At 41.9% G+C, this 16,998-nt stretch overlaps 4 protein-coding genes and 1 long non-coding RNA gene across 6 annotated transcripts in view; 2 read left to right on the top strand and 3 right to left on the bottom strand.

Moving 5' to 3' along the window:
- Positions 1-73: 73 nt before the first annotated feature.
- Positions 74-1,341, bottom strand: tifa (TRAF interacting protein with forkhead associated domain). Its single transcript, XM_077588948.1, has one exon. The coding sequence runs from the start codon at positions 1,318-1,320 to the stop codon at positions 730-732; it is 591 nt and encodes a 196-aa protein (XP_077445074.1). The 5' UTR covers positions 1,321-1,341; the 3' UTR covers positions 74-729.
- A 660-nt stretch (positions 1,342-2,001) lies between these two features.
- LOC144065354 (RNA-binding protein 4.1-like) lies at positions 2,002-6,530 on the top strand. Its single transcript, XM_077588085.1, has 4 exons — positions 2,002-2,076; positions 2,503-2,923; positions 4,055-4,724; positions 5,756-6,530. The coding sequence occupies exons 2-3, from the start codon at positions 2,515-2,517 to the stop codon at positions 4,687-4,689; spliced, it is 1,044 nt and encodes a 347-aa protein (XP_077444211.1). The 5' UTR covers positions 2,002-2,076; positions 2,503-2,514; the 3' UTR covers positions 4,690-4,724; positions 5,756-6,530.
- Positions 6,531-8,814: 2,284 nt separating this feature from the next.
- On the bottom strand, positions 8,815-12,895 carry LOC144065353 (uncharacterized). Of its 2 annotated transcripts, XM_077588084.1 has the most exons (6): positions 12,485-12,895; positions 12,094-12,414; positions 10,610-10,936; positions 10,397-10,528; positions 9,082-9,128; positions 8,815-9,002 (listed from the first exon to the last, which is right to left on the bottom strand). In XM_077588084.1, the coding sequence occupies exons 1-6, from the start codon at positions 12,525-12,527 to the stop codon at positions 8,883-8,885; spliced, it is 990 nt and encodes a 329-aa protein (XP_077444210.1). In that variant the 5' UTR covers positions 12,528-12,895; the 3' UTR covers positions 8,815-8,882. The 2 variants fall into 2 exon arrangements, with proteins under 2 accessions (XP_077444210.1, XP_077444209.1); XM_077588083.1 differs by having other exon boundaries at positions 12,094-12,895.
- A 102-nt stretch (positions 12,896-12,997) lies between these two features.
- On the bottom strand, positions 12,998-14,879 carry ugt5g1 (UDP glucuronosyltransferase 5 family, polypeptide G1). The gene is made up of 2 exons (XM_077588082.1): positions 14,779-14,879; positions 12,998-14,687 (listed from the first exon to the last, which is right to left on the bottom strand). The coding sequence occupies exon 2, from the start codon at positions 14,682-14,684 to the stop codon at positions 13,104-13,106; it is 1,581 nt and encodes a 526-aa protein (XP_077444208.1). The 5' UTR covers positions 14,685-14,687; positions 14,779-14,879; the 3' UTR covers positions 12,998-13,103.
- The window catches only part of LOC144065357 (uncharacterized), a 12,916-nt gene continuing 9,538 nt past the window's right edge, over positions 13,621-16,998 (top strand). Inside the window, exon 1 of the long non-coding RNA XR_013297160.1 lies at positions 13,621-14,699. This is a non-coding gene — a long non-coding RNA (uncharacterized LOC144065357). The remainder of the gene's footprint in view (positions 14,700-16,998) is intronic.

Genomic DNA, 16,998 nt, shown 5'->3' with positions numbered 1-16,998 from the left:
AGTGCGGCTTATATGCGCATAAATTAGACTTGACATCCTGGAAACTGCAAGTGTACAAAGATGAAAGACAATGTGGCTGATATGGTCATTTATTTCAAAATAGAGAAAAGATAACAAAAAAAACGCCAAATGAATTTATTTTGACATCAATTAATGAATCTCAAGTTAAAAAATAAACTTTATATAGCACAAAATGTGAAAAATCTCCCTTGTGCCTGCCTTTGCTCGCTCAGGGTGCCGCCATCTTACCTAGGGATGATAAACTAGACCGCTATTTACTACACTTCCTGGTTGTACTGCTCACCTGACTTCCTTTTTGTAACATGCAATCCAGCAGATGGATCTTTTGATTCATAAAATATCTCAGAAATCCCACGTGCAAATATTTTTCTAACGATTTTCCCTTCAAAGCAACACATTTATACTATTAAAACTATGAATATGGGGTAAAAATTGTGAATCAGGGCAGCTTATACGAGGGAAATTGTAAAATGCTTATTCTCGGAGGTGGCTAACGAATGACTTGTTGACACTAGCTGTCCAATTTGTATAAGGAAGGATAGCAGCGAATCATCCAACAGAGGACAACTAGCGAAAATGTTGGTGGCCATCTTGGGTGTGGCGACAGCACAGCCGAACCTGATTTAAACGATAAAAGACAAGGATTGAGTGTTTTAACTAGTTTTAGTCAGTCACTGTCACAATTTCTGGAACAAAAAGTTTGTCATTTCACAAATATGGCGGGATTTCAAGTGAGCTGCATCTTTCGTCACTCTCAGACGGAACCCTTGCTTCGATTGGCTGGATGTCTCGTGTCCCGGTTTCCATGATGGCCAAAGTACTAGGCTCCCAGGTGCCAGTTTCTTGAGAAGGGGGTACGGTTAGGACCTCCAGATCGGCCTCAAAACTCAGCTTGGCCTCTCCCGGCACCCTGACGATCAGCATCTCGTAGTCCGAGAACCGGACCAGGGCCTCCCCGGGTAGATCCATCCTCTCCAAGAAGTCCAGCTTCGAACCATTCACGGTCACCTTGACCGTCTGGGACAGGTTTTGCAAGCTGAAGAGCATCTCGGAGGTCTGGGGAAGGCGAAAAGCTTGCAGGGCGACTTGCTTCCGCGACACCCGGGGGTCCGCCAGGGCGAAGGTGCAAGACTGGGCGTCCCGTCCGAAGCGGAGGGGTTCATCGACCGGGTGTTTGTGTGGATGGCCCAGCGGGAGAAAACTGTAAAGACCCTTGAGATGCTGTTGAGGGTGGTACAACCTGATGCGGAGACAAGTCAGGAGGTCCTCATCTGTCGCCAAAGTCTGGGACACGTCCATGGTGAAGACAACTGAAAGAAAATGTGAATAAAACTGTCTTTTTGTTAAGCTCACGCTGGCCCCAACGCTGCGATAAAAGTGAGTTCATCGGAATTGTTGGGATTCTTTCAGGGGCGGAGGCCCCGCCCACTTCCGTCATGGGATTTTTAAAGGGAGGCAGGCAGGAGTTTATTGTATTTCAAGACCATTATGTGGGTGTTAAAAGTCACAGTTGACATTTGCCGGAAGAAAAACTCAAGTTAAATAATATAACACGGGTTTTAAATAAATATGTTGTCATTTACTGTCATAATAAAAGACTAGAGTGGGAAGTACATGATGGCGCAATATGTTGAAAGGAACAATGTGACATGTGAAACTAACTCCCTCATGAGTGAAGTTAACCCTTTCCTATACAATTTACTCGTATCTCAAATCTTTTTTTTTCCTCATAGAAAATAACTGAAAACATATTAATCCATTCCCACTTTTTGAAAAAAACACCAAAAACAGGATAATAAAATAGAAAAACATCTTTATTATAATACTCTTGGGACTTCCCGTAATTTAACTCTTTGGGTTGATTGATTGATGAAAAATTATATGCCCGAGTATTAAACAAAATGAATTTTCTGTCGTAGTTTTGATCTTTCAAGTTATTTACTTTTGACGCCGAACACTAGAGGGCAGTGTTGGGAAGCACCAATTGGGACTAAGCGGAAGTGGGGCTGCGTCACTTATTGGTGGAGGCCCACCGGCTACGACGCGTTTACCGAGGTAGGCAAAAAAAAACCTCTTTCCGATGTTTAATAATTGAACTTTTAATAATTGGACGTATTTGGCTCCTTCCAAAATGAATTTCAAGCGGTTTTGTTGGTGTATTTTTAAGCGCTGTTTGCTAGTCCGGCGCCGTTAGCTAGCCCGGCACCGTTAGCACGCTCGCCGAGTCTCCTCTTCTTCGCCAAGAAGGAGACGTTAAAATTACGTAAAAATCCCAAAACTCAAAACCATGTGTCGTGCAGACATCCACTTTAATATGTTGGCATAACGCTTTAATAATTTTGCTGGCTAAATATACTCCGCGATGAATGGACGTCAGCCATTTTGGGGAGACAAAGGGGCCATTTAACAGCCAGTTGCCGTCTATTGATCAATCAAAAAGGCAGTGATATTCCATGACGATGAGACTATTTTTCCTGACAGATTGTTAAAAAAATGGTAAAAATATTTGTCGGCAACCTGCCCGAAGAGGCAACAGAGGAGGAAATCTCGGCCCTGTTCTCGGAGCACGGCACGGTCACCGAATGCGCCATCGTCAAGAACTTCGCGTTCGTCCACATGGACGACCGCAAGGCCGCGACGAAGGCTATCAAGTCGCTGCACCTTCACAAGCTCCACGGCTGGACCATCAACGTGGAAGCTAGCCATGGGAAAAACTACGGGGCGGTCAAGCTACATGTGGCCAACGTGGAGAAGGGAATGGACGAAGAACTACGTGCGTTGTTCGAAGAGTACGGCAGTGTTACCGAGTGTACCATTATTAAGAATTTCGCCTTCGTGCATATGTCCAACTCGGACGAGGCTATGGACGCCATTCAGGGGATCGATAACACTGAATTTCAAGGTAAGTACTGCGTTTGGGGACACTTTGTAAAGTTGCGCTTGGTTAAAAAGAGGAAAAATATATATAAATTGTACATTTAAATGTTAAATCTAAACCCGAAATGTAAATTTTAAATGTCTCGAATAAATATTTAGTTTATATGCTAATTCAAATGACCGGAAGTAACATGGGTACAATATGTAGCAACTTCCGTTTTTATTTTTACGTGCTAAATGTAATTCCTAAATATAAATTGTAGATGTTAAACTTCAACTAAATATTTAAACGACGACGTAGCAAAAGTCACTTTTTTGTACAATATGTAGTAACTTTCGTTTTTATTTTTACGTGCTAAATGTAATTCCTAAATATAACTTACAAATGTTAAATATAAAACCTAATTGTTAAATTTCAACTAAACATTTAGCTAACATGCTCATTAAAACGACGAAGTAGCAAAAGTCACTTTTTTTGCACTTGTACAATATGTAGTAACTTTCGTTTTTGTTTTTAAGTGTGAAATGTTAAATGTAATTGCTAAATATAACTTGTAAATGTTAAATATAAAACCTAAATGTTAAATTTTAACTAAATAGTTAGCTAACATGCTCATTAAAACGACGAAGTAACAAAAGTCACTTTTTTGCACATGTACAATATGTAGTAACTTTCGTTTTTATTTTTAAGTGCTAAATCGTTAAATGGAAACCCTAAACATGTTAAATATAAATCCTTTAACTATTAAATCTCAACTACATATTTGGCTAACATTAAAATTCAGACGACCTTTGTCCGAAAGTAACAAAATAAAAGCAGCTCATTTCTTCGATAATGAAACCTACTCCAATGAAATCCCTCAGGCTTTTATTTTGATACCGGTTGTTTAAATGAACAGACTAGCTAAATATTTAGTTGAGAAAGGTTTATCTTGACAATTTCATTTAAAAATTACATTTAGCATTCAGGGGTTGCTTATTTTCGAGTAAATACGGTAACATTTCCACCCCATATTTGAAACACTGGCGCTAAATAGCAAACGTTAGCCTTTTCGACCCAGCGCAGCTTTCCAAACAGCGCCCCCTTAGCTACCAACATTTTTCCCCCCCGAATTGTCGTCAACCCGTGTTTTAACCTTCTATTTTTCCCCTCCAGGTAAACGCATCCACGTGCAGATATCCAAAAGCCGCCACCGCGACGACCAGGAGGACTATCCTCCTCCCCAGGACGGTGGCGGCGGCGGTGACGGCGGCTTTTGGCCCCCGCCTTTCATGGGCAACCGGCCCGAGCCCCCACCGCCGGGCTTCATGAGAGGCCGCCCGATGGGCCCGGGTTACCCCACCCCGCCTTTGCCACCCCCTCCCCCACGGCGAGCCATGTTCCCCGAGCGTCCCTACGAAGGCAATCGCGGCGCTTACGTCGATTACTACGAAAAGTACCGAGCCCGTCCTTATGGCATGGGTCCCGGCGGTCCGCCGCCGCCTCCACCCCCGCCGCCGCCCCCTCCCGGCGTCGCGCGAGATCGTCTCATGAACCCGGAACTCGAGCCGTACGAGCGTCGGCCGGCCCCGCCCTTCCCCCCGTCGCCGTACATGGGCCGAGACCGCAGCCCCCACCACCGGGGGCCGAACGCCGCCCCCCATAACGGTAACGGCTACGCCTTCGACCGTCCCCATATCGCTCCCGTTTCCCGAGTCCCGCCGTACGGAGTTCCTCGACCCAGGGACCCCTACGAAGGGCGGCTGCCGCCCCCGCCGCCGCCACCACCCCCTGCTCGCTACGCTTATTAATAAGCGACGAGGGCCCCCCTGCATTGGCAGCGAAGGTGAGAATAGTCGGGGGATGGGGAAAAATCGTACTGCAAGCGCGCCGTCGTGACCGGACGCTTCGTTGAAAGACGTTTGGTCGACCGGACGTTTGGTCGACCGGACGGTGGTCGGCCGGACGTTTGGTCACTGGGTTCGCTCGTTGTCAAATTATGACAGATAGTTTACTGTTGATATTTTGATATTGGTGCTCGGACGATTCGCCGAAAGACGTTTCGCCGACGGACGTTTGGCCGACGGACAGTTCGCGGAACGGACGTTTCGCCAAAGCGCTCGCCCCGCCCCCGGATCGTGTTTGTACATGTTTTTCAACCTCGGCCCGCGGGCCATATACGGCCCGTTACAGATAACATTCATTTAGGAATAACAAGGGCATGTACTGCCCCCCGCTGGACATATTTCAAAATTCAAGTACGTACTACAATGTGCTGCCAATTTTTTTATTTTTTTTTATTTTATCCTTGCGTTTAAAGTAGTAGCCATTTGGAGATCACGCAGAACAGTACGTGACAGAAGAAATAGAGAAAATAAAGTAGTAGTAACAGTAAGTACTACTGTAATGAAATTGTAAATCCAGAAATCCTACTCCAGAAAATTTACACCAGCATAGAAAACGTTGAGATTAATCTTTGAATTAAGGTTCTCAGCAAATCATTTTGAATATATATTTCCGAAAGTAATGGGAAATTAAGCCCTCTAGTCTGTCCAAGGCACTTAGAATTTCACATAAGTCTTCTAGTGTTGTTTTTTCTCAGTGTATGGCCCGCGGGCCGAGGTTGAAAAACTTGTACACTCACGATCCGGGGGTGGGGCGAGCACTTCGGCGAAACATCAGTTCGGCGAACTGTCCGTCGGCCAAACGTCCGTCGGCGAATCGTCCGGTCGCGCGTTTTTCGACAAAACGTCCGAGTACCGCACGCCGTCGTAGGAAGGGCGTCGCCGGCGTAGCTTTTGTTTCCTCCACTGCGGCGAAAAGGACCGAGCGAAAGGAAAGGACGCCCTTCACTCTTTGATTTTGTTCTTCTTTCAGGATCGTCGTTCGCCTGCGTCGCCGCTCGCCACCGTCGTCGGATGTCGGCGACGCTCGCCACCTCACGTCTGCGGCGCAGCGCGTTTACGTTACCCCCTGCATCGCAACGGGACCGAAATGCCGACGTCTTTCTCTTGTTATTGCTCCAGTTTTGACACGAATCCTTATTTTGGCGGGATTGTTTTATTGTGATGTAGCCACGTTAATTCATATTTCAATTTTTTTTTATATAAATAGATTAGTTGGGGAATTTAAATAGCTTTTAATCGCCCTCGATAATCGTGACGTGGCAGCACCCGATTAACCGCCGCCCGATTCTGTGTCGTCGAAATAACGTGTGTGGCCCTTTAAAACAAACAGCGTTTAAAAATTATTTCGTTAAAAACGGGGGTTTCTTATTGTCATTCCCGTCAAAATTAGTTCGGCGACTTGGCGTCTGTGGCTTACGCGTGGGTTGCACTCCCAGATTTTTATAGTATGGGGGAGGGCGTGGACAAAATGAAAAAAAAAAAAAAAAAAAAGCCCCTCCCACTGAATCCACAGGTAAGTCAACAGGATGTGAGTTTAAAAGCATTGCAAGTTATTTCGATTGTTTTCATACTGTTTGTACTTGGCTTTTATTTTGAAGCCCTCAGAGGAACCCGATTATTGGGACTTCCTCTTAGTATACTATTTTCATTTTCTGTTGATTAGATTTCATGGCCAAATAGTAGTTTGTTCAATCTTTGATGTAGTTTGACCTGCATGAATAAAGTTTTTGTTTTTTTTAAACAAACACTTGGTTGAATATATTTATTTCATGTGCTTAGTTCGAATACCGTATTTTCAGGACTTCGGCGCATCGTATTTTTAGCCGCAGTGTCAATAACGAGGGCTATTTCTGTATTTTACACACACAAAGGACGCACCGTTTTTAAAGACGCAGCCAGGCATGGCAAAACATACACCAGCTTAAACATACACGCTACACCCACACGCTAAAAACACGTTTTTAAAACGGTAACGGAAGCAAAACTGAGTTTGGTTGTACTTTATTTAGCCATTTTTAAATGTACTCACGTCATCATCACCCGCAAAAGTCCTCATTTTCTGTGTCCGAATTGAACAATTTTCCATCGAAAACGCTGAGTTTAATATGTTTGTCCAGGCGGCCACAATCCTTTCGCTAATAGTAGCTAGCTAGTAGCTAGCATAACTATTCCAAGGCTGTGTTCCATGGTTCGCAACTGTGTTGATGCCGATTGCCAGGCCACAATCCATTCCCAAATAGTAGCTAGCTGGTAGCTAGTGTAACTTTTCCAATGGTGCTTTCCATGCTTCGTCAAGCTGTATTGATGTCGATGTATACAGGCCACAATCCATTGGGTGTATTGACAAAAGAACTACATATCCCAGCAGTCACTGCGCAGTACTTTGTCTACAGGAAAATAGTAGTCAGTGTACCCTATCGACTGATTTATTTTATTTTATCGTATAACAATTTTAATATTGGTCCATATATAAAGCACACTGGATTATAAGGCGCCCTGTCTATTTTGGAGAAAATTTAAGACTTTTATGTGCGCCTTATTGTCGTGAAAATATGGTTTCAAGTGATGACGTTTGTGTTTGGAAAAAATGTGGTTTAAGTCCACAAGGGGGCAGAAGTAAGCCTCAGTTTCTTACATTCATAAATAACAATGAAAAGTTGAAGTATTTAACAGTGATTACTTTAAAATAGTGTTAATTGATATCATAAACTGTAAGTCTGACTGCCATTGACGGCAATAAACGTCCAATTTTAGGTGTAAGACGCCATCAAAATATATTTTCTAGATTAAAGTCGTAATAATACTCAAAACAATTTGACCACTCAACCAAAACTCATCAACACATTTTTGCCATTAACAGCAATGGACGTCCAATCCACATGAACTGGAATGACCTCTTTTTTAATCATAATGTCTACATATAATGGCCAGATTTTGAATTTAGGCCAAGCTCACCTCAAAACGGCAGCGCGCAAAGTGGCCCAAAATGCGGGTTGCATGATTTGGGTCAAGCGGCGGTGACAGTTGACCACCCGCGTAGCACTTTTGGCCGCAGTTTCTTGTTTTGGAAGTTTCCATTGCGACAATTGCGCTTCCTGCTCGACGCTGTTAGCGGCCAAAAACCTCAACCTCAAAAGTCAAATAACCCCGATTCAAAAGAAAACAGGACAAACACCCTATATCATTTTTAATAAATGCCTTAATAATAAAAAACAAAGCAAACAGTCCATTTAATTGTCCCGAAACATTAAAATCCAGAGAATGATGAAACAAAATGGCCGCTGGGAGAATGCAAAAATAAAATTCATAACAGAATTTCCTCATTTTTTAAAAAATATTATCCCTACTACTACAACTTTTGCCACTACTATTACTATCCCTACTACAACTTTTGCAACTACTTTTACTATCCCTACTACTACAACTTTTGCAACTACTAAAACTATCCCTACTACTACAACTTTTCCAACTACTATTACTATCCCTACTACTACAACTTTTGCAACTACTAAAACTATCCCTATTACTACAACTTTTGCAACTACTATTAATATCCCTACTACTACAACTTTTGCAACTACTATTACTATCCCTACTACTACAACTTTTGCAACTACTATTACTATCCCTACTACAACTTTTGCAACTACTATTACTATCCCTACTACTACTTTTGCAACTACTATTGCAATCCCTACTACTACAAATTTTGCAACTACTATTACTATCCCTACTACTACTACTACTATCTCTACTACTACTATCCCTACTACTACTACTATTTCTACTACTACTATTCCCTACTACTACAACTTTTGCAACTACTATTACTATCCATACTACTACTACTATTTCTACTAATACTAATACTATTTCTACTAATACTCTTATTTCTACTACTACTACTATTTCTACTACTACCATTTCTACTACTACTACTATTTCTACTACTACTATTTCTACTACTACTAATACTACTACTATTTCTACTACTACTACTACTATTTCTACTAAAAAAACGTCTTATGTTGCATTAAAATGTCTTATAGTGCGACTTATAGTCTGAAAAAAAAGACCGTATTTTTTGACGGTGCTAATCAGTCCGAATATTTGAGTCGCACACCCGAATAAATGCTGTCCTCGGGGTCCCTCTGTCTCCTGCTGTTGGCCTGTCTCTTCTTGAAGTCCAGGGCCACGTACGGCAAAGCGTCCCCAGTCTGTGCGAAAAAAAAACAATTTTAGATGTAAAAGATGAATCCAAATTTGGGGGGAAAAACGGGAAATTTGCGAGCTAACCTCATCGTCCGGGTTTTCTTCTGGGGTGTTTCCCTGCGGGATTTGCTCTGTGAAATTTAGATTGTAAAATGTAAGCGGCATTACCGTATTTTCTCGCATATAAGCCTTCCCGAGTATTAACCGCACTCTTAAAAATGCCTTAAAATCATTGAATTTTGCAATTTCTCGCGTATAAGCCAGCCCCCGATTCACAATTTTACTACTATTTCTACTACTACTATTACTACTACTACTACTTCTAGTACTACTATTTCTACTACTACTCTACTACTATTTCTACTACTACTATTACTACTACTACTACTTCTAGTACTACTATTTCTACTACTACTCTACTACTATTTCTACTACTACTATTACTACTACTACTACTACTTCTAGTACTACTATTTCTACTACTACTCTACTACTATTTCTACTACTACTACTATTTCTACTACTACTACTTCTTCTACTACTACTACTACTATTTCTACTACTACTACTATTTCTACTCCTACTACTCCTACTACTATTTCTACTACTACTATTTCTACTACTACTATTTCTACTACTACTATTTCTACTACTACTACTACTACTATTTCTACTACTACTACTACTACTATTTCTACTCCTAATACTATTTCTACTCCTACTACTATTTCTACTACTACTATTTCTACTACTACTATTTCTACTACTACTACTTGTACTATTTCTACTACTACTACTTGTACTATTTCTACTACTACTACTTGTACTATTTCTACTACTACTACTATTTCTACTACTACTACTACTATTTCTACTACTACTACTATTTTTACTACTACTATTTCTACTACTACTACTACTACTACTACTATTTTTACTACTACTATTTCTACTACGACTACTACTACTATTTCTACTACTACTACTACTATTTCTACTACTACTACTATTTCTACTACTACTACTACTACTATTTCTACTACTACAACTACAAAAGCACATTATTAGGGTCAAATACGGCTTATATGTGAGCAAATATGGTAATTATGGTAATCTTGGTTGACTTCCAACTGCTCAAAGTTGTGTTTTAAAGGCAAAAACTATTATTTTTGTCAATTACAATCATTATTTTGTAGCCCTTAACTCATTCACTCTCATTGACAGTCCAATGGATTGGACGTCCATAGCCGTCAATGGCAGCCAATGAGCTAAAATAAAAAAAAATACAAATTAAAAATCTGATTGATTCTTTACCCGATCCCGAATCTCTTTTTTAATTTGATTTAATTTAGAATTTGATCCTCGTTTTGACCATCACCGTGAAAAATATGAATTTTACCAATATGGGTGAGCTCGTTCCTCCCGCATTTTTTGCAAAGAAACCACGCCAGGAAGACGTTGACGATGATGGACGCCAGGAAGGCCGCGAGCAGACACTGGGCCAACACGGTGTAAAATTGCGGGTTATCATCTGAAAAAACAACAACAACAACCCGTAAACAAACCCCCAAAAATAAACAACCCCTAAATCAGATAATATTATTCTTTAAACCTCGGATGGCGAGCTCGGTCCCGTTCCCGAACACGATCTCGCCGCAAGACGCCACGGCGCAGTAATACGTCCCAGCGTCGGCCGGCGCCACGTCCTGCTTGGACAGCATGAAAATGCATCCCGTCTTGGACGTCTCGACGCAACCGGCACTGCTTTGCGATTGGACGTAGAGCATCCCCAAGTGGGAGGTGCTGGAGGCCTTCCAGAACCAATAGATGCTGCCCCCCTCGCTGCTCCCGGGGTGCATGACGCAGTTCAAGGCGGCCGAGCCCCCGGGGGACACGCCGATGGAGGGGGGGTGCTGGATCACGGCCAGGCGGCTGGACTCTAAAAACACAAGTGGAATGACCTCGTCGCAAAGGTCGAGCCGACGTTTCGAAAGCGGATGCGCGTGAGGAGCCAAAATGGCCGCTTTGGCTCACAGTTGGAGGTTTTTCAATTGAATTGTGTGGATACTGGATGCGTCAATCATTTGGGTCGATTTCATGTTTCATGCTAAATTTCAAAGGTGAAAGTTCAGTTTTTTCCTTGAAAAAATTAATATACATTTTATTTCAAGGACAAAAATATTCAGGGTTTTTTTGCCGATTTTTTCAGATTTGTGGTAGTTAGCATGATGCTAATGAGCAAAACCAGTAGCATGTTTCATGCTAAATTTCAAAGGTGAAAGTTCAGTTTTGTCCTTAAAAAAAATTAATATACATTTTATTTCAAGGACAAAAATATTCAGGGTTTTTTTGCCGATTTTTTTCAGATTTGTGGTAGTTAGCATGATGCTAATAAGCAAAACCAGTCATGTTTTAGCTGTTTTGATGCTAACTGCACAAAATATCTGAAATTGAAGTACGTTTTGACCCCCAAAAAAGCTACGTTTGGGAAATGTATCAATTTCAACGTGTTTTATTAACGTATTCCCGTAAACAAAAAGAATGGGCACTTGTAGTTTTTTTACGGTACGGCCATTTTGTTTTTTTGTCTTCAAAATTTCCCCTAAAAATGGGCACTTGTATTTTTTTTTACGGGACTGCCATTTTTTTTATTGTCTTCATAATTTCCCCTAAAAATGGGCACTTGTAGTTTTTTTTACGGGACTGCCATTTTTTTTTTTTATTGTCTTCATAATTTCCCCTAAAAATGGGCACGTGTAGTTTTTTTACGGGATGGCCATTTTTTTTTTAACTTCAAAATTTCCCTTAAAAATTGGCACTTGTAGTTTTTTTTACGGTACGGCCATTTTCTTTTTTGGTCTTCATAATTTCCCCTAAAAATGGGCACTTGTAGTTTTTTTACAGTACGGCCATTTTGTTTTTTTTTGTCTTCATAATTTCCCCTAAAAATGGGCACTTGTAGTTTTTTTACGGGACTGCCATTTTTTTTTTATTGTCTTCATAATTTCCCCTAAAAATGGGCACTTGTAGTTTTGTTACGGGACGGCCATTTTGTTTTTTTTGTCTTAAAAAAAATGTTTCAAAGCGGCGCCATACCTTTCACCAGCAAAAAAATGCGGGTGTCAAAGCTCATGATGTTGAGGGTGCTATGTCCGCAGTAGTACATGGCCGTGTCGGAAAGCTGTACGTGGGAAATGTTGAGGTGAAAGAAGCTTTCGCCGATGTGTTGCGTCACCCGCTTAACGACGTCTGTCTTTTTCTGATGGTTATGGGAGTACGCATAGACGTAAAAGGAGGACACCACCTGAGGCTCGTCACCCGCAACCTGCTTGTACCAGGCCATGTACTTGACGCCCGGTCCGAAGTAACACGGGAGGCTGACGTCCTCGCCCAGGCTGGCGAAAAGCACCGACCCGTCTGAAAAGCGGCGAAAGGTACCTTCCGGTTTCTGACTTTTTACTTGTAAAAAAAAAAAAACAGGGCTTACCGGCGGGAAAAAGGGCAGCCAGGAGGACGAAAAGTGTGAACATCCTGATTTTGTTAGGGTCTTTGACATCAATGGCGGGGTGTTGCAAAGATGAGCATCCGAGTTATAAGGGTACTCCGCCTCCAATAGAAAAAAATAAGGGTGTTGCGTCACGGAGGCGGCGTCAATTGGGGTTTTAAGGGCGGTTGGGCGTGCTTGGAAATTGTTCGGGAGGTTTTTCGTTTTTAATACTTGTGTCTTAAAGTCCCCCCCCCTCAAAAAATATATATTTATATATATTTTAGTACAAAGCACCGCAAAATAATTCCAGGTAAATGTCGCAAAATCCTAGAATTCCCCTTATTTAAAGGGATTGAGACGATCCAGCCATTGGTGCAAAATGTGTCGGCTCAATGAGTTAATTTGTAAAAATGTGATTGTAGTATTCAGAAAACTTTTTTTTTTTTAAAACAAAAAACAAGATTATGTTTGTCACTAATTCATTACGACCGGTCTTCACATGGATTGGACGAGTTCAACTCAGGATTTTTTTTATTCGATATTTACAAGACGTGAAATCTAAGATGGCCGACAAGAAGTTATTATTTGTCAAACTAAATATGCAATCTGACAAAATGAATTATTCACATTTGCTCTTCTTTCCTAAGCCCCTCCCACAGATCGCCTTACAGAAGAACACGAAAGCCACGGCGACCGCGGCGACCGCCGCCGCCACCACAACGAGGACGTCCAAGCAAAAGTACGAGTACCAGGGCAGCCGGTAAGCGAGCGGACGCAGATGGGTCGCCCCCTTTCGCCTGGCGACGTACTCGATCCAAAAGACGGCCGTCTCCAGAGGGGGCGTCGGCCTATCGCGATGGAGGCGGGACAGCCGCCGCATGTTCTCCCGGTAAGACGGCGTCTCCACAACATCCCTCAGGGCCTCCAGGAACCCGTCCCGGGTCAGGGATTTGGCCTCGAGGACCCGGGCCCCCCCGCGGACCTCCAAGCGGACCAGGTTGTCGAACTGGTCGAAGAGCAGCGGGACCCCCAGGACCGGGACCCCGTGGTAGATAGCTTCGTATAAGCCGTTGGTGCCGCCGTGGGCCACCAAGGCGCGGGTTTTGGGGTGTCCCAGGAGGTCGTTCTGGGGCAGCCAGTCCACCAGGAGGGTGTTGCCCCCCAAGGACGAGGGTTTTTCACCCTTGAACTTCCAGATGACCTTCTGGGGGAGCCGGGCGAAGGCGGCGGCGATGTCCTCGGTCATTTGGCGCGGTAATGCCGACACCAACGTCCCCAAGGACATCAGGACCACGCCGTGGTCCCCGGAGCTCCGTACGAAGGCCTCCAAGTGGGCGGGCAAGGGGCGGGGCTCCCCGCACTGGAATCCGGCAACGTGGACCACGTTGGGGACGCTCGGGCGAGGGAACTCGAACGCAAAGTCGGACCTCACCAGCCAAATGGCCGCCTCTCGCTCCAAGGACAGCAAATCGGTCCCGGGAGGAAAATGGCGGTGGAGGAGCTCGGAGTAGGCGGGGCTTATGTACAAGTGGAATTCCATCAGGCTGTAAAGGGAATGGAGAGCGTTCTGGAGACGCGCCGGGAAATCCATCGCGTCGGGGAGTTCGCTACCGGGGACCGGGACGTACGAGACGGGGGACGGGGCCACGGCGAAGTGGGCCTCGCCGTTGTTGATCCAGCGTATGTTGAAAACCATGGGTAACCCCAGGTAGTTACCCAGAAGCACCCCGACCGTCAAACCCGGGTCGGTCAACATCAGGTCGAAGCGGGTTCGCCGTAAGCGCTCTATGAAATCCAGGTCGTCCAACATGGCGCCGACGGCCTGGGCCAGATCCTTGTGGCCCGCCGCCAACATGTGGGTGAGCGAACGCCGCCGGTAGAACCCGGACAAGAAACCCGCGGATCGGCGGTCCTCCATCACCTCTAGGAGGATTCGATTGTAGGCCTCCTTTTTGGCGCCGTCCTCGAACATGGTGGCGGTGACCGAGGCGTAGAGGGAGGAGTTAGCCGGGATGTACCAACTGTTGGCGGAGTGCAGGACCGTCAGTTGGTGTCCGCGGGTGTGCAGTTCTTTGAGGATCACCTCCATGTTGATCCAGTGGCTGCCGTCCAATGGGACCACCAGGATTTTGCTGGCGCCGCAACGCGAGACCAAGGCGGCGAGGAATGCGGCGAGGAACGCCGCCGTGGGATTGGCCATGGCCTGGCGGGATGGGTGAGTTTACGAAAAAGGATTTCTTATTTACAATGTATATTCCGGACTATAAGGGGCAAACAGGTCAAAAGAAACTCACTTCAGTCGAACTCCTGCTTTTGAAAGTCACCGTTTTCCTGCGTAAAGCAAAACATTATCTGGGGGTCAAAGTCCAATCCGGGGTCGCACCGTGACGTGTTGAAACCAAATGTTTTCAACCAATGGATGGACTACAACTTTATTGATCCTACAAATCCCAAACTACAACTCCTAACCACTACTACGAGTACTACTACTACTACTACTACAGCTGCATCTAGTGGATGTATAACACAATCCCCTACAACTACAATTATGACTAATAACAGCATTAATACTTCTACTGTTACTACTACTATTATTATGACTACTATTATGAGTACTACTACTATCACTAATAATATTATTATGATTACTACTACTATCACTACTAATATTATTATGACTACTACTATCACTACTAATATTGTTATGACTACTACTACTATCACTACTAATATTATTATGACTACTACTACTATCACAACTAATATTTTCATGATTACTACTACTATCACGACTAATATTATTATGACTACTACTACTATCACTAATAATATTATGACTACTACTACTATCACTACTAATATTATTATGATTACTACTACTATTACTACTACAACTTTTGCAACTACTACTATTACTACTACAACTTTTGCAACTACTACTATTACTATTACAACTTTTGCAACTACTACTATTACTATTACAACGTTTGCAACTACTACTATTACTACTACAACTTTTGCAACTACTACTATTACTACTACAACTTTTGCAACTACTATTACTATCCCTACTACTATTACTACTACTACCAGCATTACTACTACTATTACTACCACTATTACTACAACTACTACTATTACTACTACTATTTCTACTATTACTACTACCAACATTACTATTACTACCGCTATTACTACAACTACTACTATTTCTACTATTACTACTACTACTACCAGCATTACTACTACTATTACTACCACTATTACTACAACTACTACTATTAATACTACTATTTCTACTATTACTACTACTATTTCTACTATTACTACTACTATTTCTACTATTACTACTACTACTATTACTACTACTATTTCTACTACTATTTCTACTACTATTTCTACTATTACTACTACTACTACTATTACTACTACTATTTCTACTATTACTACTACTACTACTATTACTACTACTATTTCTACTATTACTACCACTATTCCTACAACTACTACTATTACTACCACTATTACTACAACTACTACTATTACTACTACTATTACTACTACTACTTTTACTATTATTACTACTAATACTATTACTATTATTACTACTACTATTACTACTACTATTTCTACTATTACTACTACTACTTTTACTATTATTACTACTAATACTATTACTATTATTACTACTACTATTACTACTACTACTATTACTACTACTATTGCTACTACTATTACTACTACTATTACTACTACTACTACTGCTGTGACTACTACTACTACTACTACTATTACCACTACTATTACTACTACAATTACTACTACTATTACTACTACTATTACTACTACTATTACTACCACAATTACTACAACTACTACTATTACCACTACTATTTCTACTATTACTACTACCAGCATTACTACTACTATTACTACCGCTATTACTACAACTACTACTATTTCTACTATTACTACTATTACTACTACTACTACCAGCATTACTACTACTATTACTACCACTATTACTACAACTACTACTATTAATACTACTATTTCTACTATTACTACTACTATTTCTACTATTACTACTATTACTACTACTACTATTACTACTACTATTTCTACTACTATTTCTACTATTACTACTACTATTACTACTATTACTACTACTACTATTACTACTACTATTTCTACTACTATTTCTACTATTACTACTACTATTTCTACTATTACTACTACTACTATTACTACTACTATTTCTACTATTACTACCACTATTACTACAACTACTACTATTACTACTACTATTTTGTACTATTACTACTACTACTTTTACTATTATTACTACTACTATTACTACTACTATTACTACTACTATTACTGCTACTATTGCTACTACTATTACTACTACTATTACTACTACTATTACTACTACTACTGCTGTGACTACTACTACTATTACCACTACTATTACTACTACAATTACTACTACTATTACTACTACTATTACTACC

Source organism: Stigmatopora argus, chromosome 20 (assembly GCF_051989625.1).
Source record: "Stigmatopora argus isolate UIUO_Sarg chromosome 20, RoL_Sarg_1.0, whole genome shotgun sequence".
Lineage (NCBI taxonomy): Eukaryota > Metazoa > Chordata > Actinopteri > Syngnathiformes > Syngnathidae > Stigmatopora > Stigmatopora argus.
This window is presented reverse-complemented; position numbering and strand designations above follow the sequence as displayed.

Excerpts from the sequence above, each read along its gene's own strand:
- tifa (XM_077588948.1), bottom strand. The coding sequence starts at position 1,320 with ATGGACGTGTCCCAGACTTTGGCGACAGATGAGGACCTCCTGACTTGT.
- ugt5g1 (XM_077588082.1), bottom strand. The coding sequence starts at position 14,684 with ATGGCCAATCCCACGGCGGCGTTCCTCGCCGCATTCCTCGCCGCCTTG.
- LOC144065354 (XM_077588085.1), top strand. The coding sequence starts at position 2,515 with ATGGTAAAAATATTTGTCGGCAACCTGCCCGAAGAGGCAACAGAGGAG. Across the intron at positions 2,924-4,054 it reads CGATAACACTGAATTTCAAG|GTAAACGCATCCACGTGCAG; the intron begins GTAAGTACTGCG and ends TTTCCCCTCCAG.
- LOC144065353 (XM_077588083.1), bottom strand. The coding sequence starts at position 12,553 with ATGTCAAAGACCCTAACAAAATCAGGATGTTCACACTTTTCGTCCTCC. Across the intron at positions 10,529-10,609 it reads GACCGAGCTCGCCATCCGAG|ATGATAACCCGCAATTTTAC; the intron begins GTTTAAAGAATA and ends TTGTTTTTTCAG. Across the intron at positions 9,003-9,081 it reads AAGAAAACCCGGACGATGAG|ACTGGGGACGCTTTGCCGTA; the intron begins GTTAGCTCGCAA and ends TTTTTCGCACAG.